The sequence below is a fragment of the Dipodomys merriami genome, unplaced genomic scaffold (genome assembly GCF_024711535.1).
Source record: "Dipodomys merriami isolate MVZ:Mamm:240054 unplaced genomic scaffold, mDipMer1.0.p SCAF_348, whole genome shotgun sequence".
In the NCBI taxonomy this organism is placed as follows: Eukaryota; Metazoa; Chordata; class Mammalia; order Rodentia; family Heteromyidae; genus Dipodomys; species Dipodomys merriami.
The window spans coordinates 225,514-250,440 of NW_027205026.1; the positions used below are offsets into that span (position 1 = coordinate 225,514).

Here is a 24,927-nt window from a genome sequence, read left to right on the forward strand (position 1 = left end):
CCCTCATCACAGTTCATAGGCTGAATAAACCCAGTTCAGATGGCAACCCCTCTACCTCAAGCTTTTCCTGGGCTGATAGTACCTTGTTCAGAGATAGCATCCCAGGGTTGAAGGTCAGGTGATGACAGGCTCTGTGCATTTTATCTATTAAACATTGTGCTAGGTGAAACAGGCAGAAAATCAGTTTTTCCCCTGGTCTTGGCATGTGAACTCAGTCTGAGTTCTGTTCCTGAGCTTTTTTGCACAACACTCGTATGCTACCACTTGAGCTACAGCTCCACTTCCAGCTTCTTTGGTGGTTAACTGGAGATAAGAATCTCACAGATTTGCCCGACGTCGGTGGCTCTTGCCTGTCATCCTAGCTACTCAGGAGGCTGAGATCTGAGAATCGCGGTTCAAAGCCAGCCGGGGAAGGAAAGACCGTGAGACTCCTATCTCCAATAAACCACTAGAAAACCGGAAGTGGCGCTGTGGCTCAAGTGGTAGAGCGCTCGCCTTGAGCTGAAGAGCTGAGGGACAGCGCCCAAGCCCAGAGTTCAAGCCCCATGACCGACCAAAAAAAAAAAAAAAAAAAAGAATCTCACAGATTTTCCCATCTGGGCTGGCTTTGAACAGTGACCCTCAGATCTCAGCCTCCTGAGTAGCTAAGATCACAGGCATGAGCAATCAATAGGTACCTGTCCTTTTTACAAGAGTTCACTTGCTATAATCTAGGAGGCAGCTAGCTTGGACATCCATTTCACAGATGAGGAGATGAGAAGTGTATATTCCTAGGCTCCAAGATATCAAGGCTAGTAAATGATGGTGGCAGGCTGGAAACCTCAGCATTTGTACTAATAGCTACATTCCTTAAGGCTTATCCACAGGCCTTCTAGAATGCCAGGAGTAAACCCACTCACTTATACAACCTCCTTCAATTATTTATACAGGTAGAACTGTGCTAGCATGTCAACCTCAGATGCCTTAAGTTCTTTCTGGAATGAGGTGAGACATAAAAACATGAACCATGAAATTGTTTTCTAAGTGAACCTGCTAACTCCACAAATATTTTCAAAATACATCAAGAACCAGGAAGATTGCCAAAAATAAATGTGAGGTCCATTAAAATAATGGCAAACAATCTTTTCCCTGACACCAGTAAGGTACTGAAAAGGTGACTGGCAAGCAGCACTCTTAGAGGGTTTGTGTCCCCCACCCATGTTTGGTGTTGACTGGGTACAGGCAATGGGAAAGTGGGAGAAATCAGAGGTGAACAAAGGTGCTTGCTAGAAGAAGCCAGTGCCCTGAGTCACTCTGAGCATTAGGAGGCAACGCAGGGCAGGCCGACAGGCCAGCAGGTAGGTTCCTCCACAATTTTTGTAAATTGAGCGTGGCCTTTCTATGTTCTTAGATGTTTGGCAGCTTTCTTGATTGGGTATCTTTAATCTTAGTGCCTAAGCAGGCCACATGTTAATAAAAAAAAAGTTTTGCCAAAATGAAGTATTCATGAATCTATGACATCAGTTGCATGGACTTTGGAAAGTACTGTTTTTTGTTGTTTTTATGCTCACTTTTGCCACACTCTTATTTCCAGATTTTTGCTGGTTAATTGGAGATTAAAGAATCTCAAGAACTTGTCTGCCTGGACTGGCTCTGAACTGCAATCCTCAGATTTCAGTCTCCTGAGTAGCTAGGAGCATAGATGTGAGTCACCATCAGCTAGCATAGGTGCCTAAAGGATGTGGAGAACTCAGTTATATGATGCTGCAGGGGGACAATTGGGCCCTCCTATCCTTGAACACCTTTTGGGTTTGGAATCAGGGCAGGAATGGCTGTGGAGAAGTCCATCATAGGACTGCCTAGCACTTGGGAAGCAAGTACACAAACAGTGTTTAATAATGAGACTTGTCCCAACACCCTCCCCGACAAACAAAACCGAAAAAAACACTCCCCAAGTTACTCTTTGTGCTGACTTGATGCAAGGTATCCCTGAGTTCAGGAGGGCATACACCTGCCTGCATATTGGCATGTGTAGGAAATGTTCATGCTGTGCTGTCTGTCAACAAAGAAGTCCGGGTGGGGCTGGGAAGGTGGCTCAGTGGTAGAGTGCTTGCCTTGCATGCCAGAGGCCCTGGGTTCGATTCCTCAGCACCACATAAGAAAAAAACCGGAAGTGACGCTGTGGCTCAAGTGGTAGAGCACTAGCCTTGAGCTGAAGAGCTGAGGGACAGTGCCCAGGCCCAGAGCCCCACGACCAGACCAAAAAAAACAAAAAAACAAAGAAGTCTGGGTGGCACAGGACTCTTCAGTCCTCTTTCCTTTACATCTGAATTGAATTATGTGGATGTGCTACATGGTGAAGGAATACATTTGGATGAGCAAACATCCAGCACTTACATCATATTGTAGGTCAAGGTGTAGCTTGAGTAGGCTACCAGGAACCAAGAGACTGTGGAGCCAAACTGACAAGTGTGGCTTTGAACAACTTACCCAGTTTGCCTAAGTGGCTTCTGTTCTCCCATGAAAGGGATGTCACCTACTGTAAAGGTGACTCTAAGGGCTAAACAAAAACAGATCCAGGGGGCTGGAAAGGTGGCTCAGTGGTAGAGTGCTTGCCTTGTATGCATGAGGCCCTGGTTCGATTCCTCTAGCACCACATAAGTAGAAAAAGCCGGAAGTAGTGCTGTGGCTCAAGTGATAGAGCGCTAGCCTTGAGCTGAAGAGCTGAGGGATAGCGCCATGCCCAGAGTTCAAGCCCCATGACTGACAAAACAAACAAACAAAAACAAAAACCAGACCAGGCTGGGAAGGTGGCTCAGTGGTAGAGTGCTTGCCTTGCATGCATGAGCCCCTGGGTTTGATTCCTCAGCACTACATAAGCAAAAAAAAAAGCCAGAAGTGGCGCTGTGGCTCAAGTGGTAGAGCGCTAGCTTTGAGCTGAAGAGCTGAGGGACAGCGTCCAGGCCCAGAGTTCAGGCTCCACAACTGGACCCCCCCCCCCCAAAAAAAAAACAAAAAACAGACCTAGTGTTTGGTCTTTAGTAAGCTACCCATAAATACTTATTCCATTATCAAGAAAGATAGATCAAGCACTAACCTGGTCAAAGAGGGAGACACACCCAAAGGACGAAACTGGAGTCAGAGTCCAGTGTTTGCTTAGCTAACAGAGAGCTCTTTGGAGCAAAGGGACCCAGATATGTCCTCTCCCCCACCCCCCTTCACTTCCATAAGACCAGCCGCTGGTGTCAGCTCCAGACTCATACCACCCTCTTAGGACGTTTCCTCCACAACACAAACCCAGCCACAGGCACATATCTGGAGGAGACCCAAACCAGGGATGATTTTTGCCTAAGATTGCCCCAAAACTCCAACTACAAGCACTCAGTGTTCTCTGCATCCCACACAAGTGGATGAGGGAGATCTTGTTTCTGTGCTACTGCTATACTTCCTCATCCAGCCCCTGGTGGCATCTCCTGGACCCCACCATTGCCTGTACCTCATGGGCAGCTTAGAACTGACACAATTACACTCTAACAGTTTTCCCTCTTGCTCCATTATGCATTGTGCTCTTAACCTAATTTATGAGTCCTGGAGAGAGTGAAGAACATGCACAAACTCAGACTCAACCTTGGGCTAGCCCAACTCCTACCTGAACCAATTATACAACTTGTCCCCCTCACTGACTATTCCAGTCTCCTGAAGATGGCACGAGTCACTGGGCACTGAAACTGTTCAAGGAGCAGTTAGTGCTGTGATGTGTGGAATTCAAACAGCAAAACAGCAGCAATGGTCCTGCTGAGAACTTGTCAGATGTTCAGACCTGTGGGTCCAGATACTGTGGAGATGAGAAACAGGAACTCACCCATTTAGGCATGGGTGGGGTAAGGGTGGTGATAACCCTACAATTCCAGAATTTGCATGACAATCTGAGGCTCTGGGCAGCTTTGGAACAAGACTCATCTGATGCTGAGCACAAATGAACTGAACTGGGACCACAGCTCTTCCAGTACAAAGGGCAGTAGAGGTTACCAATGCAGACAGCTGTTAGACAACACCTTAGGTTCATATTGTAAGGTCCACTCCTGGATGGCTAGCAGACTCCACCCTCCTCACAGAAAGTCTCCACCCAGTACCTGCGTTACCTAGGCAACTGGGACACCTGGAAGAGGTCACATCTGCATTCGCTGAGGTCATATCTGAATTTGATGTGGCCACACCTTTCTCTGCCCATACCCTAGATAAGGCCTAGCCCAGGCCCAGACGCCCTCTCTCTGCTCTTTTCTAGCTCTTTCTCAGCTCTTTCTTTCTCTTCTCTTTCCCAGCTCCCTTCTCTTTCCTAGTTCTCTCTTTCCCACCTTTCCCAGACGCTCTCTTTTCTAGCTCTTTTCTCTTTTCTAGCTCTTTTCTCCCTCTTTCCCAGCTCTCTCTCTTTCCCAGGCCTTTCCCCACTGCGTGGAGGACCAAGATGGCCTGGTGCCAGCTGGAATGATGAATAAACTTACCCTTTACCTGAATACCACGTGCGTGCTGCTGTTCTTACTCGGCCACCTCTTTTTAAAAACCTAACACATATGTTACATACAAATTTTAAGAAATAAGTAGGAGCTGGGCGCTGGTGGCTCACACCTGTAATCCTAGCTACTCAGGAGGCTGAGATCTGAGGATCACGGTTCAAAGCCAGCCCAGGCAGGAGAGACCTTGAGACTCCTATCTCCAATAAACCACCAGAAAACCGGAAGTGGTGCTGTAGCTCAAGTGGTAGAGCGCTCGCCTTGAGCTGAAGAGCTGAGGGACAGCACCCAGGCCCAGAGTTCAAGTCCCACGACCGACCAAAAAAAAAGAAATAAGTAGGAGGCTGGGATGAGGCTAATGGATATAGTATTTGCTGAGCATGTACAAGGCCCAGCTCTGCAAGAAAGAAAAGTACTAAACTCAAGTTAATAATACAGGTGGTTAGTATTTAGGGAAAGTTGATTGTCACTTACAATTTCCTTGAAATGCACCAAAAATAAGGTGGGAAGGAAGGTGGTAGGAAGGAAAGGAAGAAAGGGGGGAAAGGAAGGAAGGAAAGAAAAAGAAAGAAGGGAGAGAGGGAGGGAGGGAGGAAGGGAGGGGGGAAAGGAAAAGGGTAAGAGAAATGTAATACTAGATGCTAAGGGTGAAACCAGAGGTGGACAGTGTCCTCTGACCTTTCCCCTCTGTGGCTGGCAGAAGAGTAGCCACAGTGTTGCCTAAATTGTAATCTTGGAGCCTGTGGATGTTACAATGTGTAGTAAAGGAATCTGAAACAGTAGATGAAGTAGATGAAGCTAACCTGAGGTAGAGATTATTCTGGATTCCTTTAAACTAGAAAAGATTAATTTAAGGAGTTTTTTGTTGTTGTTGTTGTTGTTGTTTTTCCATTACTGGGGTTTGATCTCAGGACCTGGGCACTGTCCCTTAGCTTTTCACTCAAGATTAGCATTCAACCACTTGAGCCACAGCTTCAGTTTCAGCTTTCTGGTGGTTGAATGGAGATAGAAATCTCATAGATTTCCTGCCTAGGCTGGGTTTGAACCCCAATCTTCAGATCTCAGTCCCCTGAGTGTTACATGGATGAGCCAACACATAATTTATGTTCTGTTAAGCCAAGCAAATTTGTAGAAATCTGTTAACAAAGGAAACCCACATACTTTTCTTTTAAGCTGTTTCCACCCACTCCTCTTGCTTCCCAGCTCCTGAGGGATACTGCAAGGCCAAGGAGATAGAATATAGTGTTCATTTGGAATGGACAGATGTGATCTCCAAGCAGCTTTTCTCCATTAGTTATACTTTCACCTCACATAGACAATTGCCTCTGAGGAGTCAGTTAATGACCAGGCACATTTGCTTAAATAGGACCAAACAGTCTGAAAGTCCGAGGGGATCCTAGATGTTCCCCACAATTCCAGCACCCCTATTACCAAATTAAAGAGTTCTGTTTTTTGTTTGTTTTGGTGGGTCATGGGGCTTGAACTCTGGGCCTAATGCTGTTCCTCAGCTCTTCAGCTCAAGGTGAGTGCTCTATCACTTGAGCCACAACGCCACTTCCAGTTTTCTGGTGGTTTATTGGAGATAAGAGTCTCACACACTTCCTGCTGTGATCCTCAAATCTTGGTTTCCTGAGTAGTTAGGATTACAGGCATGAGCCACTGGCACCTGGGATATTTTGTGGGCCACAGAAAGTACTCTTTGTGGAAGCAGTTGAGTATGGTAAGATATAGGGTCTTGTGGACTTTATCAGGCGCTGAACCTTACAAGTGACATGGGGATCCCTTAGTCTGGTCAAGTGTTCCCCAGACACACAGTATAGAGCTTGCCAACAAATGGGCGGCCAGGGACCAACTAGGGTAGGTACCTGGGCTACATGTATCTTGGGTCTTCAGGGACAGCCACCCTGCACAGGTAATGTCTCAGAAAAAACACTTGAATTGCCTTCCAGTGAGATAAGCCTTGCTCAGAGGTGAAGCTAAATGGGGAAAGCTAACTGTAAACATACCTAGTTTTCCAAAACACCCACTTCTGGTTCACACCAGGCACCTGCCACATGCCTCACAGCTTCCCTTCTTTCAGGTAAGAGTTCTCAAGGAGGAAATACAACCACCAGGAAGTGTGAGAGCCTGAAAGCCCCTGGCTAGGGGGTGTTTGCTGAATTCCGGTTCCTTGAGGCTGCATGGGTGTGTCTGATCTGCGGTTTCCTGTGGACACTGAATGAAGCTTTCTGTAATGCACACAGTGTAGAGCTTATACACCTGCTGCTTTACCCAGCAGACAGGGCTCCCCTAGGGGCATGTTTGAGGGACAGAGACACTACTACACCACTGAGGTAGGTGCCATTGTCACTGCCTTGCCAGCAACTTTGGACTGCCACATTTCCTTTGTGATCAACAGTGGGGATCTTGAAGGAGGAATAAGCCCAACACTGCCCAGCCTTACAGAATTTCACTTACATAGCCAGCTCTGATCTCCCCACCACGATTAGAAAATGCTTCTCAAGGTCTGGGAAGGTGGCTCAGTGGTAGAGTGCTTGCCTTGCATGCATGAGGCTCTGGATTCGATTCCTCAGCACCACATAAGCAGAAAAAGCCAGAAGTGGTGATGTGGCTCAAGTGGTAGAGCTGAGGGACAGTGCCCAGGTCCAGAGTTCAGGCCCCATGACCAGCCAAAGGAAAAAAAGAATGCTTCTCAATACTCACTGGCACATGTGTGTACACAGCTATTTTTATTTTTTATTGTTATTATAAAGGTAATACACAGATAGTCAAGTAATGAGTACATTCTTTTTGGGAGGGTCAGTCATGGGGCTTGAACTCAGGGCCTGGGCACTGTCCCTGAGCAGTGGTACAGAAAAAATGCAGCCACACCCGTGCTTCCTGGACAGAGCTAAGGCTTCCTTGTGAACATTCCCTTGTCCCTCTGTACCCTGGCATCTGCTGCAATTGCTCTGTGATCTGCCAGAGCCTACTCTTCAGCATCAATGAGGATAAAGAGTAAAAAGACGTTACAGACCTGTGAACACTATGGTCCAGTTCTGCGTGGACTGTTCATTTTGGCGATATAGGGCTGTAACTCAAGCAGAACTAGGAAGGCCCTGTGAGTCAGGGTGGAAAACTGCCCTCAGAAGCCTGATAGGATGCTGTGAGAGGGGGAGGGGCTTGTGGTGCAATCAGCCAGAGACATACAGGAATAAGAGAGTAGAAGGAAGTACAGGTGGAAGCGGCAACACAGGTGACCAAAAGGGCACCCCCAAGCACAAAAGATGGAAGTAAAAAAAAGGTTTACCATTTAAAGTTGGTAAGGAGCTGAGTGCTGGTGGTTCATGCCTATCATCTTAGCTTCTCCCAAGATTGGGATCTGAGGATTCAGACTCAAAACCAGACCAGGCAGGAAAAGTCCATAAGATTCTTGCTTCCAATTAACCAACAAAAAGCCAGAAGGGGAGCTATGGCTCAGTTCAAGCCCTAGTATCTAACATACATACAAGAAAAAAAATTGCTAAGGACCAAGAGGAGCCACTGGTGCTTGGCTCTTCAGTTGGTTTTAAATAGTAACACTTTCCTATGATGAAGTTTTAATAATGGCCTCTTAAAACCACTGGCTCACTCCTGTAATACTAGCTACTCAGAAGGCTGAGATGTAAGGATCATGGTTTGAAGCAGCTAGGAGGAAATTCCATGAGACTCTTATCTCTAATTAATCACCAGAAAAGGGCCAGAAGTAGAGCTGTGGCTCACGTGGTTGAGTGCTAGTCTTGTGCATAAGAGCACAGAGACAGTGCACAGGCCAAGTTTAAGGCCCAGGACTGGCCCACATACACACATGCATACACACACACAAAGCTCTGCCTATGGGTTGGGGACATACCTTAAGCTCAAGTGGTAGAGCACCTGCCTAGCAAGTAAAAGGCTCTGAGTTTAAGTCTCAGTATCACCATAGCTCCACATGTTAAAAAGTTTCCCATTTTCCCACTTGAAAAAAAAAAGCAGGGGTGGGACGGGGGAGACAGTGGGAGTTAGGCAGTCTATGAAAAAGTTTTCAGATTAAAGAGTAGGAAGGTTCTCCTTGTCATCCATTCCTCCTAACTGGGAAAGGAGAACTATGCCTGGTATGTTAATATTTTTAATTCCCTTAAATAATAGTTAAGTTGTTGACATTTTTCCAGTTATTTAAAACATTTACACTCTGTCTAGATTCACTGCTACTCTGCATAAGGGACACCCAATGCCCAATGCAGCAGATTAAGAAATTAAATTGGAGCCGGGCGCTGGTGGCTCACGCCTGTAATCCTAGCTACTCAGGAGGCTGAGATCTGAGGATCGCGGTTCAAAGCCAGCCCGGGCAGGAGAGACCGTGAGACTCCTATCTCCAATAAACCACCAGAAAACCGGAAGTGGCGCTGTAGCTCAAGTGGTAGAGCGCTCGCCTTGAGATGAAGAGCTGAGGGACAGCGCCCAGGCCCAGAGTTCAAGCCCCATGGCCGACAAAAAAAAAAAAAGAAATTAAATTGGCAGGGTTGGGAAGGTGGCTCAGTGGTAGAGTGCTTGCCTTGCATGCATGAGGCCATGGGTTCGATTCCTCAATACCACATAAGCAGAAAAAGCTGGAAGTGATGCTGTGGCTCAAGGGTAGAGCACTAGCCTTCAGCTGAAGAGCTGAGGGACAGTGCCCAGGCCCAGAGTTCAGGCCCCACAACTGGCAAAAAAAAAAAAAAAAAGAAAAAAAGAAATTCAATTGGCATCAAAATCAAACTGTAATGCTGAAAAGTGAAGTATAGACATGTTTGTTTGTTTTTCTACTGTGTACAGGAAGAAATCACATGCATCTTTTAGTGATTTCACTGATCCCAAATACAAAAAAAAAAAACAAAAACTGCTGGGCTAGCCACCTTCAGTCTTAAGTTTCAGCTGATTTACTAAGTCAATATGTTCAGGCACTTAAACTCTTCTTAATTCTACAGAGGCAGAAAGTCTCTGTACTCCCAGCCCTTCAGAGGCTGAGTAGGAGTCTCACTACAGCCCAGGAATTGGAGACCAGCTTGGACAAGGTAAATCCATCCCAAAACACTAGATCCTTCCAGAAAGAAAGACACACAAAAAGAAAGAGTGAGCGAGAAAGGAAAAGATAAAGATAAAAGGAAGGAAAGAACAAATCATAAACCTCACTTTTGTAAGACTTTTCTGAATAGAAGCCAAAGGTCTTGTCAAGAAGAAAGTGATATTGTACTCTGTCAACATAGTCCTCTGCCTGAGCTTTGAACCCTACCCTCCAGCTGCTGGAAGAGCTGAAGCAGGATGTAGGTGAGGACAGGGAAATTGAACTTCGTAAATATTAAAAAGGACCACATTCAGTCCCTAAAACCAGGAAATAAATAAATAAATAAATAAAACTAGGTTCCTCTCCCACATCTACTTGTACATGTTAAGTTACAAGAATAGCAGGCACAGGGCTGGGAAGATGGTTCAGTGGTAGAGAGCTTGCCTTGCATGCATGAGGCCCTGGGTTCGATTCCTCAGCACCACATAAGCAAAAAGAAAAAAATCCGGAAGTGGCGCTGTGGCTCAAGTGGTAGAGCGCTAGCCTTGAACTGAAGAGCTGAAGGACAGCGCCCAGGCCCAGAGTTCAAGCCCCACGAGCTGACCTCCCCCCCCCCAACGCAAAAAAAAGAATAGCAGACACAAAGGGCTATCCAAATCTGCCTTCTCCTTTGAAAAGCTGTAAACCCTTTTTTTGGGGGGGGGTGGTTCAAAGCCAGCCCAGGCAGGAAAGACCGTGAGACTCCTATCTCCAATAAACCACTAGAATGCTGGAAGTGGTGCTGTGGCTCAAGCAGTAGAGCACTCGCCTTGAGCTGAAGAGCTGAGGGACAGCGCCCAGGCCCAGAAGTCAAGCCCCATGATGGACCAAAAAAAAAAAAAAAAAAAAAAAAGAATCTTGTTTCTCCATCTTTTTTTTTTTAATTTCTTCTTTCTTTATACTGTTACACTAAAATAAGTTCTATTAGAAGTTCCACCTTGCAAGGCTTTGGTGACTCATGCCTATCAACCTAGCTACTCAGGAGGCTGTGATCTTAGGATCCTGGTTTGAAGCCAGCCTGGGCAGGAAAGTTTGTGACACTCTTCATCTTCAATTAGCCACCAAAAAAGCTGGAAGTGTAGCTGTGGCTCAAGTAGTAGAATCTAGCCTTGAGCAACATAGCTCAGAGATAGTGCCCAGGCCTTGAGTTCAAACCCCAGTATAGGCATGCACACTACAACATGCATGCATACACAAAGACAGATGAAGGAGTGTAACTCAAATGGTAGGGTGTCATCCTTGAGTGGAAAAGGCTAAGCAAGAGCTTGAGCCCTGAGTTCAAGCCCAGTACCAACACAAAAACAACAATAATATATATATTTAAAAAAAAAAAACCTTCTACTTAGAGACTCTCCTTTTTGCAAGACAACATGAAATACTTTTCACATGTGGCTCTCAAGTTCCTGAATTTTGAGTAGAAACTGGGAAGCTGAGGGAATCCCCTTAACTCCTATCTGATGATACAATGACCAGGAAGGGTGACCCGGAAGAAGAGGACAGATATAACCCTGTGGGATAGAGGATGGCCCTCTCTGAGGTTTTGGAGAAAACCGACAAGAATTTCAGCTACAGGCGTGAGGAGCAGTCCGGGCCGTGGATGCAGACCTCCCTGTTAGAAAGGCAGCTACCGTCCACAGCTCCTGCCTGGCTTTGCCTTTCCATTTCCAGTCTTCCACTTGAACCTGCTCCAGAGAATTTCTTCAACCGCACAGCTCCCAGGACTGGAAGGAGGCCAGTCTTCCTCTAGAGCACACAGCCTTCCTTTGTGCTCCCAACAGGGTATCAACTTCAGGGGTAATACCATCATGGGCTCCATACTAGACTACAGTCCTCCAGGGAAGAAAATTCAGGGGGAAAGTGAACAGACATGAACTCACCACTCGGAAGAGACTTTAAATACCTATTGATGACTAAGATCAGAAAAAGCAGGTTGTCCCCCAAATTCTATATGCTCACTTGCTCTCACCCTTAAACCCGGGATGCAAAGACCTGGAGGGAGGCTCTGCCCTTTCCCGGCCAGACCCGGGAGGGAGCGGCCATCTCCGCGTCCTTCCCCGCTCGCGGCCCGGATGCCACCAGCCCGGCTGGCCCCACGAGGGCTGCGGACCTCAACCGGGAGCCTGGCCGAGCCGGGCGCCGGCGGCTCCGCTGTCATCCCGCTACTCAGGAGACTGAGACCCGAGACCGCGGTTCAAAGCCAGCCCGGGCAGGGAAGTCCGGGAGACTCTGACCTCCAACGAGCCCCCAGAAAGCGGGGAGTGGCCCGTGGCTCGGCGGTAGAGCGCCGGCCTGGAGCTGCCCGGGGTTCGAGCCCCACGACCGACCAAGAAAGGAAGCGAGCAAGCAAGCGAGGAAGAAAGCCTGCGAGGCGGCGCCGGCCCGTCCGAGGCCCCGGCTGCTCGGCTGCTCGGCTGCTCGGGCCGACCCCGACCCCGAGGTCGGCGCTCAGGGCTCAGGTGCGGCCCGGGAGGAGCCGAGCCTCCCCGAGGAGGCCCCAGCGGGGGTCCCGCCCGCGGCGGAGAGGGGCCCTCCGGGTCCAGCCGAGCGGCACCGGGGAAGGTCCCCCGCCCCGCCCCTGCGGGAGCCCGAGGCCCGTGCCCCCGACGCCTCGGCCTCGCCCGGCTCCCGTCCCCGCCCGCCGCCGCCGCCGCCTCGCCCGGCTCCCGTCCCCGCCCGCCGCCGCCGCCGCCGCCGCCTCACCCGGCTCCCGCCGCGCGCCGACCGAGCCGTCCCGGCGCAGGAGCAGGTCCGCCGTGTCCCGGATGCGGCGGCCCGCGGCCGGCGCGCCCCGCAGCCCGCGGCAGGCCTGGAAGCACACGGCCCAGGCCTGCTCCTCGTTGATGGGCTGCTCGTAGACCTTCAGCACCTCCTCCAGGGACAGCTCCCACGGCTCCGGCCGCGCCGCGCCCCCCGCGCGCTCCGGGGCCGCCGCGCCGCCGCTGCCCGCCCGGGCCATGGCCGCCCATCATCGCCGCCCGCGGGTCTCCATAACAGCCGGGGCGACGCGCCGCCGAGCGCGGGGCGGGCCCGAGCCGCCCGCCGGCTTAGTCACGCCCGGAGGCTCCGCCCCGAGCCGGCGGCGCGGGTGAGGGCGGGGTACGCGGGGAGAGGGCGGGGTACGCGGGGAGAGGGAGGGGCGCGGGTGAGGGCGGGGTACGCGGGGAGAGGGCGGGGTACGCGGGGAGAGGGAGGGGCGCGGGTGAGGGCGGGGTACGCGGGGAGAGGGAGGGGCGCGGGGAGAGGGAGGGGCGCGGGGAGAGGGAGGGGCGCGGGGAGAGGGAGGGGCGCGGGGAGAGGGAGGGGTACGCGGGGAGAGGGAGGGGCGCGGGGAGAGGGAGGGGCGCGGGGAGAGGGAGGGGCGCGGGGAGAGGGAGGGGCGCGGGGAGAGGGAGGGGCGCGGGGAGAGGGGTCAGGGGAGAGGGAGGGGCGCGGGGAGAGGGGTCAGGGGAGAGATGGGTGGCGAGGACGGTGAGCGGGAGGCGCGGGGTGGGTGAGGGGAGGCGCGGGGTGGGTGAGGGGAGGCGCGGGGTGGGTGAGCGGGAGGCGCGGGGTGGGTGAGCGGGAGGCGCGGGGTGGGTGAGGGGAGGCGCGGGGTGGGTGAGCGGGAGGCGCGGGGTGGGTGAGGGGAGGCGCGGGGTGGGTGAGGGGAGGCGCGGGGTGGGTGAGCGGGAGGCGCGGGGTGGGTGAGCGGGAGGCGCGGGGTGGGTGAGCGGGAGGCGCGGGGTGGGTGAGGGGAGGCGCGGGGTGGGTGAGCGGGAGGCGCGGGGTGGGTGAGGGGAGGCGCGGGGTGGGTGAGCGGGAGGCGCGGGGTGGGTGAGCGGGAGGCGCGGGGTGGGTGAGGGGAGGCGCGGGGTGGGTGAGGGGAGGCGCGGGGTGGGTGAGGGGAGGCGCGGGGTGGGTGAGCGGGAGGCGCGGGGTGGGTGAGGGGAGGCGCGGGGTGGGTGAGCGGGAGGCGCGGGGTGGGTGAGCGGAGGCGCGGGGTGGGTGAGGGGAGGCGCGGGGTGGGTGAGGGGAGGCGCGGGGTGGGTGAGCGGGAGGCGCGGGGTGGGTGAGCGGAGGCGCGGGGAGCCCGGGAGGACGGGGAGCCCGGGGCGCGGGGAGCCGGGAGTGGCAGGGCCGGGGAAGGCGAGCGCGCGCGACCGCGGCCCGCGGCTACAGTCCCAGACCCCCAGACCGTCCTAGGCGCCTTTCGGGTGCCGAGTTCCGCGGGGAGGACCGGGGCCACCGCGTCGTAGCCGGAACAGGTGAAGCAAGTTGGGCACCGGACTCCGGAGACAGTGGGACTGGCGTCGCCCAGTGAGTAGAGCAAGGACTGAGCCCAGTGGAGACAAACGGGTCAGCTTCTCCCCGGGGACGCGGGCACTCGGCTGGCGGGGAGCGGCGGGGAGCGCGGGCTTCCTCTCTCCGGCACGGAGGCCCCTGAATGCACTCTTTGTCAAAAGCCTGCAGCCCGGCCGGGCTGAAGCTCCCGGGTCCGGGAGGAAACGCTGAAAGGCGAGAGGCTGTGGTTTTGTGCTTTAGGTTTATTTTGGGATAAGGATAAAGACCACAAATCCTAAGGGACGCCGGATAGTGTCAGCTTCCCGCCCTCCTCTCTAGGTCAGACAGCTCAGAGGGAGGGGCTCTGGAGATGGCTAGGGCTGGGAAGGTGGCCCATCGGTAGAGTGCTTGCCTCTTATGCATGAGGCTCTAGGTTTGATTCCTCAGCACCATATACTAACAAAAAGCCAGAAGTGGCGCTGTGGCTCAAGTGGTAGAATGCTCGCCTTGAGCTGAAGAGCTGAGGGATAGGGCCCAGACACAGGCAAAGAAAAAAGAAAAGAAAAAGATTTCTGGACAAGTGGTTGATGTAAAGGATAAGCATAGCTGAACCTAGACCATGAGAGAAGAGCCACATAACAGAATGAAACCTGTGGTCATGATGATGTCCCTGAGTGAAGCCATGAGGAGAAACTAACACTGTCAAGAGACTCTCTTGAAGGGGTAGGAATGTAAAGAGAGACCTACCCACAGTGTCCTCATCAAGAGATGAGATATACTTGGGGTCTGTGTTTGGTGCCCATTGAAGACATTCCAAGTCATCTGTAATTATTTATTTTGGTGCCAGTTCTGGGACTTGAACTCAGAGCCTGGGTGCTACCTGGAGGTTGCTGAAAGCTAGCACTCTACCACTTGAGCCACAGCTCCACTTCTGGCTTTTGGTGGTTGTCTGGGAATATGAGTCTCACAGACTTTCCTGCCTGGGCTAGTTTTGAACCACAAACCTTAGATCTCAGCCTCCTGAGTAGCTAGGACTACAGTCATGAGCCACCAGTGCCCAGCTCATCATTTTTTTTTTTTTTTTGTCGGTCGTGGGGCTTGAACTCTGGGCCTGGGTGCTGTCCCTCAGCTCTTCAGCTCAAGGCGAGCGCTCTACCACTTGAGCTACAGCGCCACTTCCGGTTTTCTAGTGGTTTATTGGAGATAGGAGTCTCACGGTCTTTCCTGCCCGGGCTGGCTTTGAACCGCGATTCTCAGATCTCAGCCTCCTGAGTAGCTAGGATTACAGGCGTGAGCCACCGGCGCCCGGCCCCAGCTCATCATTTTTAAATTAAAATTTTTTATTGTTATTATAAAGGTGATGTACAGAGGGGTTACAGTTACATAAGTCAGGGAAAAATATATTTCTTTTTGGACAATGTGACCCCCTCATTTGTAAATTTTGTCTGTTTATGCTTGCACAGACAATACAGGACTCTTAAAGTGAATGGGATGATTTTCCAGGGTGTCAGTCACACAGTGGTTGCTGCTAGAGCCTATCATTGTCTTTCTGCTTACAGGAAGGATCACAGCTGACAGTTTTTGGGTCTGATACAGGCTTCCCTGTTCCAGGGCACTGAACATTGCTAGATTAGAGGAAGAGTTGTGAGAGACAGTGCTTCCAAATTGGTATTGCTGAATTGACAGTTTAGTGTTAAAAGGTAAAGTCTCCATCTGGCATTGGTCCCAAACACTCATTTTCCTTCTAAAAGTATCATATGCTCATCACAAATGTACACATTTCCTGTCCACACAAGTGTTACATATCACATACCCTGCTCTGCACTTCTATCTCTTACCCAAGGACTTTCCTGCCTGGGCTGGCTTTGAACCTCCATCCTCAGATCTCAGCTTCCTGAGTAGCTAGGATTACACAGGTGAGCCACTGGTATGGGACTTGAACTCAAGGCCTAGACATTGTCCCTGAGCTTTTTTGCTCAAGGCTAGCACTTTATCACTTTGAAAGAGAGTGTCACTGCAGCTTTTCTGTGATTTAATTGGAAATAGGAGTCTAGGAAGTGGCACTGTGGCTCAAGTGATAGATGGCTAACCTTGAGCTGAAGGACAAGCCCAGGCCCAGAGTTCAAGCCCCATGACTGACAAAAAAAAAAAAAAAAGTAAGAGTCTCACAGGATTTTCTGCCTGGGCTGGCTTTGAACTATGATCCTCAGATCTAAACCTCCTGAGTAGCTAGGATTATAGTATTGGGGTGGCCCCCAATATTGAGGTTCATGATCAAAGGAACGAGACTGAAACAAAGCAAAAGTCAGACAAAGCTATATTTCGTGCCTAGCATCTAGAAACAGACTAACCGGTCAGGGCCACCTCAACAGAGAGCAAACCCCACTCAGCTGCACGGACTTTTTATAGGGAACAGGGCATGCAGTTAGCCTGGCCACACAAAGGTGGCCAATGAGGTTACAAATTATCTAGCAGTTGTTTAAACTAGCCTACCACTTTGGTCAATTTTGGCATGCAGGTTTGGTGTGTGTATGGTGGGGGAGAGGTGGGGTTTGCATTCCTTGGGGGGGGGTTACATATGTGCTCGTTACCAATTAGACATGTGCACTTGACCTGTAGGCTCTGTTATCAGAGACTTGCAACCCACATTTTTCCTTAACTTGTAAACAAGATGGATGTTTAACCAGGGTGGAGTCACATAGGCTCACTGGGTCCTAACATTAAGATTGGGTCCCAACAATAGTTGTGAGCCATCAGTGCCTGGCTGTGTTTTTGTGCAGTGGTTTTGCTCCAGTGACTCTCTTTAGTTTCTTGTTTTGTTTTTTGGTCCGTCGTGGGGCTCGAACTCTGGGCTTGGGCACTGTCCCTCAGCTCCTCAACTCAAGGCCAGCACTCCACCACTTGAGCCACAGCACTACTTCTGGTTTTCTGGTGGTTAATTGGAGATAAGAGTCTCACGGACTTTCCTGCCTGGGCTGGCTTTGAACCTCGATCCTCAGAGCTCAGCCTCCAGAGTAGCTAGGCTTACAGGCATGAGCCCCCAGGCCGGGCTGTTTACTTTTTCTCTATGATGAACAATGTGGTCCTTTGAATACCAGCATGATGGTGCCACCTTCTGGTAGAAAAGTCTGGTCACTGGGAAACTTGTTCAGAAGTCTTCCCGCCCCACTTGTATTGGGGACAGTTCCTCTAATTCTTCTTGAGTGCCCTGCTGCAGGCGCGCGCCCAGCCAGGCCCAATGAGAGGGCGGCGCGATTGGGTTCAGACAGCCTCCCGCCAATGGGCGCGCGCCCGGCCGGCCAATGAGAGGGCGGCGCGAGTGAGTCCGGACAGCCCCCGACCAATGGGCGCGCGCCCGGCTGGGGCCAATGAGAGGGCGGCTCTGGTTCGCGGCGCGATCCTGCAGCGTCTGAGGCGCCCGCGCTCACCGCGTCCACTTCGCGGGTTTTTGACGCGGCTGCGGTCGTGGAGATGCCGGGCCGCAAGAGGCTCTGGGCCCAGCTGCTGGGTAAGTGGGCGCTATGGACGGCGGGCCGGCCCTCTCGCCCTCTGTGCGTGGTATTGTGCCCCCCCGCCCCGCCCTCAGGGGCCTCCCCGCGCGCTGCCTTCCAGGCCGCGCCATTCCCCCACCCCCTCTGTCTCGTCCAGGCCCCGCCCCGCGTCTCCCCCTCTGTCTCTTCCAGGCCCCCGCCCCGCGTCTCCCCCTCTATCTCGTCCAGGCCCCCGCCCCGCGTCACCCCCTCTCTCTTCCAGGCCCCCGCCCCGCGTCTCCCCCTCTGTCTCTTCCAGGCCCCCGCCCCGCGTCTCCCCCTCTGTCTCTTCCAGGCCCCCGCCCCGCGTCACCCCCTCTCTCTTCCAGGCCCCCGCCCCGCGTCTCCCCCTCTGTCTCTTCCAGGCCCCCGCCCCGCGTCTCCCCCTCTCTCTTCCAGGCCCCCGCCCCGCGTCTCCCCCTCTATCTCGTCCAGGCCCCCGCCCCGCGTCTCCCCCTCTATCTCTTCCAGGCCCCCCGCCCCGCGTCTCCCCCTCTCTCGTCCAGGCCCCCGCCCCGCGTCTCCCCCTCTGTCTCTTCCAGGCCCCCCGCCCCGCGTCTCCCCCTCTATCTCGTCCAGGCCCCCGCCCCGCGTCTCCCCCTCTATCTCTTCCAGGCCCCCCGCCCCGCGTCTCCCCCTCTATCTCTTCCAGGCCCCCCGCCCCGCGTCTCCCCCTCTATCTCTTCCAGGCCCCCCGCCCCGCGTCTCCCCCTCTGTCTCTTCCAGGCCCCCGCCCCGCGTCTCCCCCTCTATCTCTTCCAGGCCCCCGCCCCGCGTCTCCCCCTCTATCTCTTCCAGGCCCCCCGCCCCGCGTCTCCCCCTCTGTCTCTTCCAGGCCCCCCGCCCCGCGTCTCCCCCTCTATCTCTTCCAGGCCCCCCGCCCCGCGTCTCCCCCTCTATCTCTTCCAGGCCCCCCGCCCCGCGTCACCCCCTCTGTCTCTTCCAGGCCCCCGCCCCGCGTCTCCCCCTCTATCTCTTCCAGGCCCCCGCCCCGCGTCTCCCCCTCTATCTCTTCCAGGCCCCCCGCCCCGCGTCTCCCCCTCTATCTCTTCCAGGCCCCCCGCCCCGCGTCTCCCCCTCTGTCTCTTCCAGGCCCCCCGCCCCGCGTCTCCCCTGTCGTCCTCGGCCCTCCGCTCCGCCGCCACCTGGCCTCCCCGCGGATTCCCTGCGGACTCCCTGCACCCTCCACTGCCTCCACCTCTCCTGCCGCCTCTCTCCTTCCGCTCCTTCCTCCGGGTGACGGGAGGCGCTGCGGACTGGAGGTTCAGGGCCCCCCAGGCCTCAATTAGGCGTCCGTGCACCTCGACCCGAGGCCATCAGCCCACCCCCGTGGAGACCCCTAACGCTGCAGCCTTCGTCCTGCCCTCGGTAGCACGTGGTGACAGCTTGGGCAGCCTGGGCTCTGCGGTCTCAGGACCTGCTCGCTGGAGGCAGCTGGTCCTGCCCAGGTGGTTGGCCTCTGGCTTACGTCGAGAGTGCGGTTTTGAAACGAATCTCGCAGGAGTTCTGCTTGCCCTGGAGTCAGTCAAGGCATAGATGTCACCATGTTTTCATTTAAGTATTACCATAACTTTTAAAAAGAGATTTCTCCCTCAGCAGGAAGGGTCAAGAGGCAAAAGTATGATCCTGAAAGGGAAGAGAAATTAAAGGATTCAGCTGTGAACCTTCTGAGACGCCACCAAAATTTGAATGACCTTTTGCTAGAGGTAAGAGGAAGTTGTCTTGGCTTTACAGGTAGATTTCAGACTTGGTAGTTATTATTGTTATTATCCCAATTAAGACTGGGCCTTGTAAGTGGCACTGTAGCTCAAGAGGTAGAGCACTAGCCTTGAGCTGAAGAGCTGAGGGACAGCACCCACCCAGGTCCAGAGTTCAAGCCCCACAATCGACCAAAAAATATTGCCTTTATAAGATCTTTGGGAAGCTCTATTGTGTTTCTGTTAGCCTGTTAGACTATTTTAAATTTTGCCATAAAACCACGCAGACATCCAGGTACAGAGAACAAAGAAAGGTTTATTGCTGGGAAAGGTACTGGCAAGACCCCTTCTCACAAGGGAGAAGTAAGAACTGCCGGCTATTGTCTGAGGTGACCTATATAACCTAGGAGGTTTAGGAGGGGCTAGAAGGGGCGAGGAGGCAGAGACTGTGGGGAGGACTGTGAGGACCAGGGGCTTCATCATGGTGGATTAGAATTTATGGCTGCTGCCCAAATAGTAGAGAAGGGGCAGCAGCTGCCCAGACCTGAAGATCACTCTAAGGGGCTCTTGTTGCCTTACATGGTGGTAGCTGCTTCAGAGAAGTGCCATCCCAAGGTAAAGGGGGGTTGGAGGCTGAATATTTACAGCCTATACTAAATGGGCCTAATGTTGCCTAACAAAGGAACATGTTAAGGTGTGTAAAGGGGAAGAAGTCTACTAAGCCATGAGACAGGAGCTCATTGGGCTAACACAGCCAATAGATGATGACTAGGTGAGAAGAAATGCTGGGTGCATTTGTCCCTTTAGAGATAAAAAACAATTGAGTAGTGAGTTTAATAATTTTCTAAGTAATTATTGTAAATTTCTCTTTTAAGAACATTTGAGGGGCTGGGAAGGTGGCTCAGTGGTAGAGCGCTTGCCTTGCATGCATGAGGCTCTGGGTTCGATTCCTCAGCATCACATAAGCAAAAAGAAAAAAGCCAGAAGTGGTGCTGTGGTTCAAGTGGTACAGTGCTAGCCTTGAGCTGAAGAGCTGAGGGACAGCGCCCAGGCCCAGAGTTCAGGCCCCACAACCAGACCCCCCCCCCAAAAAAAAGAACATTTGAGAATCCCCAACGGGTATGTATTATATGCACACAGATTGAATTAAAGTGAGTTCTCTGAATTTTGGTTTTTAGGTGGAAGATCCACTGGGTGATAAATTGTGTGTTGGCAAATTGGCTGATTGTGACAATGCTGAGGTCTACCCAGATTGCTCTAGTTCCTTTATAGGTGAGTTATCACTGCATTTGTTGTATTAAAAAATATCTCTGGGTGTGTGGCTCACAACTGTAATCCTAGCTACTTAGGAGGCTGAGATCTGAGAATCACACTATTCAAAGTCATTTAGAGTGGGCTGGGAATGTGGCTTAGTGGTAGAGTGCTTCTAGCATTCATGAAGCCCTGGGTTTGATGTCTCAGTACGACATAAACAGAAAAACCAGAAGTGGCACTGTGGCTCAAGTGGTAGAGCACTAGCCTTAAAACCTTAGGGACAGGGCTGGGAAGGTAGCTCAGTGGTAGAGTGCTTGCCTCACATGCATGAGGCCCTGGGTTCGATTCCTCAACACCACATAAGCAGAAAAAGCCGGAAGTGGCACTGTGGCTCAAGTGGTAGAGCACTAGCCTTGAGCTGAAGAGCTGAGGGACAGCACCCAGGCCGAGTTCAGGCCCCATGACTGGCAAAAAAAAAAAAAAATAAACCTTAGGAACAATACTCAGGCCCTCAGTTCCAGCCCCAGGACTAACCACCCCCCCCAAAAAAAAAAAAAAGTGGCTCTGGTTTTGTTTTCTCTTTAAGGCTCTGCTTTGCAAGATCAAGCCTCAAGACTGGGAATTCCTGTGGGGATTCTGTCAGCCAGGCTATTTGCCTGCAATGTGGAGCAAGTCTGCAAGAGTTCCAGCCATTCGATATTGCTCAGCTCAGAGCAAAGAGTTAAGATTCCAGCCTTGTTTTTAAGCTGTTTGAGAAAGTAGGAATTAAAAAAATACTGTTTTGGGTAGTTTGCCTGTTTTTTAAATTTTTTTTTTAATCTTTTTTCAGAAAAAGCTCTCTTTCTTGTTAGAGATTGCTCAGAAGTTATTGGCACATAGTATGTTCTCTCGTCTCTTCTTCTGCCAAGAATTATGGAAAATACAGGTAAATTTAAGGTATTCTGTTGATTTAAGCAGTGTTCTGTTGATTTTTTTTTTAGAAATTAGGCCAAACATCTTATTACAGAGTATGAGAAAAACAGTCCAGCAGATACTCATGCGGGTGGGACAGAAGGTACCTCAGGCCCTCTTGGACCATTTCCACCTATCAGTATTTATTAGAATAGAGAACATCACAGAACATGATGCTCTGCTTTCTTATGTTACTATGTTTTGTTTGTTTTTTTTCTTTTTGGGTCTGGTTGTGGGGCCTGAACTCTGGGCCTGGGTGCTGTCCCTCAGCTCTTCAGCTCAAGGCTAGCACTCTACCACTTGAGCCACAGCACCACTTCTGGCTTTTTTCTTTTTGCTTATGTGGTGCTGAGGAATCGAACCCAGGGCCTCATGCATGCAAGGCAAGCGCTCTACCACTGAGCTACCTTCCCAGCCCTCCACTTTCAATTTTTAATGGGCCTGGGATAAGAGCCTAGACAGTGTTTTAAGGGAAACACACAAAGGATTTGTAACACTGTTGTTTTCTGCAGAACTCTTTGTTGCTAGAGGCTGTGTGGCATCTTCATATGCAGAGTGTTGTGAGCCTGCAAGAGCTGCTGGAAAGGTACGGCACTAATGTTTCTGTGTTAGTTTAACACTGATGTTTTTCTCTCAGGGCCTTGTACTTGCTTGCTCAGCCCCACCTCTAGCCCCACTTTTTACTTTTCTCCCCTTTTTTTTTACTCAGTCATGGAGTCTGGGCACTGTCCCTGAGCTTTCTGTCTCAAGGTGAGCACTCTACCACGTTGAGCTACAGCACTACTTCAGGTTTTCTGGTGGTTAATTGGAGATAAGAGTCTCATGGCCCTTCCTGCCTGGGCTGGGGCTGAACCACAATTCTCAGTTCTCACCCTCCTGAGTAGCTGGGATTACAGGTGTGAGCCACAGGCATCTGGCTTGATTTTTTTTTTTTTTTGTCAGTCATAGGCCTGAACTCTGGGCCTGGGTGCTGTCCCTCAGCTCTTCAGCTCAAGGCTAGCGCTCTACCACTTGAGCCACAGCGCCACTTCCGGCTTTTTTTTTCTTCTGCTTATGTGGTGCTGAGGAATCGAACCCAGGGCCTCAGGCATGCAAGGCAAGCACTCTACCACTGAGCCACCTTCCCAGCCCTTGATTTTGTTTTTGAAATACAGATATTGCCTTTTTTTTTTTTTTTTGGTGCTGGTCCTGGGGCTTCAACTCAGGGCCTGGGTGCTATCCCTGACTTTTTGTGCTCAAGGTTAGTGTTCTACCACTTGAGCCACAATTCCCATTTATATTTTCATGCCAAAAAGTACCTGGAGGAATAACGCCTTAACATTTATTGTGACTGAAGTCTTCTTTTTTTCCTTTGGTGCTAGACAGCAGCTTGAACTCAGGGCCTGGATGCTGTCCCTTAGCTTTTGTGCTCAAGGCTAGCACCCTACCACTTGTATCACTTAAGTCACTTCTGGCTTTTGGTGGTTAATTGCAAATAAGAGTCTCACAGCCTTTCCTGCCTGGATTGGCTTCTAACTGTGATCCTTAGATCTCAGTCTCCTGAGTAGCTAGAGTAGAGGTGTGGCTACTTTAATCAGCCTAGATTATTATGCTTTTTGTTTTTTTATATATTATGTGTATATATATATATATATATATATACATATATATATACATATATATATATATTTTTTTGCTTGTTTTGGTATTGGGCTATTAGGGTTATGAACTCAAGACCTTGTATTTGCTAGGCAGGTGCTCTACTACTAGAGTCATGCCTTTAGACCTACTAGATATGTCTTTTTTTTTTGTTTTTTTTGTCAGTCGTGTGGCTTGAACTATGGGCTTGGGCGCTATCCCCCAGTTCTTCAGTTCAAGGTGAGTGCTCTACCACTTGAGCCACAGCACCACTTCTGGTTTTCTAGTGGTTTATTGGAGATAAGAGTTTCATGGACTTTCCTGCCCAGGCTGGCTTTGATCCGTGATCCTCAGATCTCAGCTTCTTGAGTAGCTAGGATTATAGGCATGAGCCACCAGTGTCCATCCCTATTAGATATCTCTTGTGATGATAACTTTAAAAACTAAAAATGATGTTCAGGTAAATATGGTTGATAGAATGTAAACAACTACATTGTTTTTTAATGAAATCTTGGGAGTCAATAAATGAATGTGGTAAAAAGATAAAACTCCTTAAAGCTGGAAGAGAGTCTTAGAGGAGATAATAGTAACATGGCTTTGAACCATGATCCTCAGATCTCAGCCTCCTGAGTAGCTAGGATTACAGGTGTGAGCCACTGATGCCCAGGTTCTTATTTCTATTAATCAGCAAAAAGTCTGAACTAGAGGTGTGGTCCAAGTGGTACCAACCATGAGCAATAAAAACCGAGCAAGAGTAAGTTCAAGCCAAATTACAGGCCCAAAAAAGAAAGAAAGAAAGGCAGGCAGGCTAGCTAGCTAGCTAGCTGGCTGGCAGGCTGGGAATGTAGCTTAGTGAGAGAATGCTTGCCTAGCATGCATGAAGCACTGGGTTTGATTCCTCAGTACCACATACACAGAAGACACCAGAAGTGGCGCTGTGGCTCAAGTGGTAGAGTACTAGCATTGAGCAAAAAGAAGCTCAGGGACAGTGCGTAGACCCTGAGTTTAAGCCCCAGGACTAGCAAAAAGAAAAGAAGAGAACAAAACTTTGAAAGTAGACATATTAGGAGTAAATGCCCTAGCAGATCTGAGGAAGACGTGTCCTGAACCAACAGTGTGGACAGAAGAGAACCATCCAGCTTATTCATAAAGGCTCCAGTATTGATAATACCTGGTACATAGGTAGGATAAAAGAGCACCTCAGAATTGAACCTCAGGATATATAACATTTGGAACCCCAGATCCCAGCCCAGCCCTATCAGATGGCTGGAGGTCTGTGCTCATTTTTTTGTTTTTTTGGTCCAGTTGTGGGGCCTGAACTCTGGGCCTGGGCGCTGTCCCTCAGCAATTCAGCTCAAGGCTAGTGCTCTACCACTTGAGCCACAGCACCACTTCTGGCTTTTTTCTTTTTGCTTATGTGGTGCTGAGGAATTGAACCCAGGGGCTCATGCATGTAAGGCAAGCGCTCTACCACTGAGCCACCTTCCCAGCCCTGTGCTCATTCTTGACTGTACTTTGCAGACATTAAGCACAGTTGAGTATGACATCCTGAGCATGCTTGATGGTACGGCACCAGCTAGCTGGGCACTTGGTGGCTTACACCTGTAATCCTAGCTACTCAGGAGGCTGAGCTCTGAGGATTGATGTTTGAAGCCACCCCAGGTAGGAAAGTTCATGAAATTCTTTTTTTTGTTGTTGTTTTTTTTTTGGTCATAGTCTTGAACTCTGGGCCTGGGCTGTGTCCTGGAGCTCTTCAGGCAAGCATTCTGCCACTTGAGCCACAGCACCACTTCCGGTTTTCTGGTGGTTAATTGGATATGAGTCTCATGGATGTTCCTGTCCAGTCTGGCTTTGAACTATGATCTCAGCCTCCTGAACAGCTAGAATTATAGACCTGAGCCACTGGTGCTCAGCTTCATGAAATTCTTGTTTGTTTTTTTGGGTCTGGTCGTGGGGCCTGAACTCTGGGCCTGGGCACTGTCCCGCAGCTCTTCAGCTCAAGGCTAGCACTCTACCACTTGAGCCACACTCGCCACTTCCGGCTTTTT

The 24,927-nt window shown here is 51.2% G+C and overlaps 2 protein-coding genes across 8 annotated transcripts in view; one reads left to right on the forward strand and one right to left on the reverse strand.

The window, feature by feature from the left end:
• The window catches only part of Spire2 (spire type actin nucleation factor 2), a 36,784-nt gene extending 24,216 nt beyond the window's left edge, over positions 1 to 12,568 (reverse strand). For all 4 annotated transcript variants that reach the window (XM_069987818.1, XM_069987817.1, XM_069987816.1 and 1 more), the window contains exon 1: positions 12,271 to 12,568. In XM_069987818.1, the coding sequence (XP_069843919.1) occupies positions 12,271 to 12,526 (256 nt within the window). In that variant the 5' untranslated portion in view covers positions 12,527 to 12,568. The remainder of the gene's footprint in view (positions 1 to 12,270) is intronic.
• A 3,861-nt stretch (positions 12,569 to 16,429) lies between these two features.
• Fanca (FA complementation group A) overlaps positions 16,430 to 24,927 on the forward strand; it is a 59,784-nt gene continuing 51,286 nt past the window's right edge. For 2 of the 4 annotated variants that reach the window (XM_069987820.1, XM_069987823.1), the window contains exons 1-6: positions 16,430 to 17,338; positions 18,957 to 19,066; positions 20,236 to 20,329; positions 20,898 to 21,031; positions 21,141 to 21,236; positions 21,775 to 21,848. In XM_069987820.1, the coding sequence (XP_069843921.1) occupies positions 17,302 to 17,338; positions 18,957 to 19,066; positions 20,236 to 20,329; positions 20,898 to 21,031; positions 21,141 to 21,236; positions 21,775 to 21,848 (545 nt within the window). In that variant the 5' untranslated portion in view covers positions 16,430 to 17,301. Of the gene's footprint in view, positions 17,339 to 18,956; positions 19,067 to 20,235; positions 20,330 to 20,897; positions 21,032 to 21,140; positions 21,248 to 21,774; positions 21,849 to 24,927 lie in introns of those variants that run through there. The other 2 variants (XM_069987821.1, XM_069987822.1) reach the window with 2 other exon arrangements.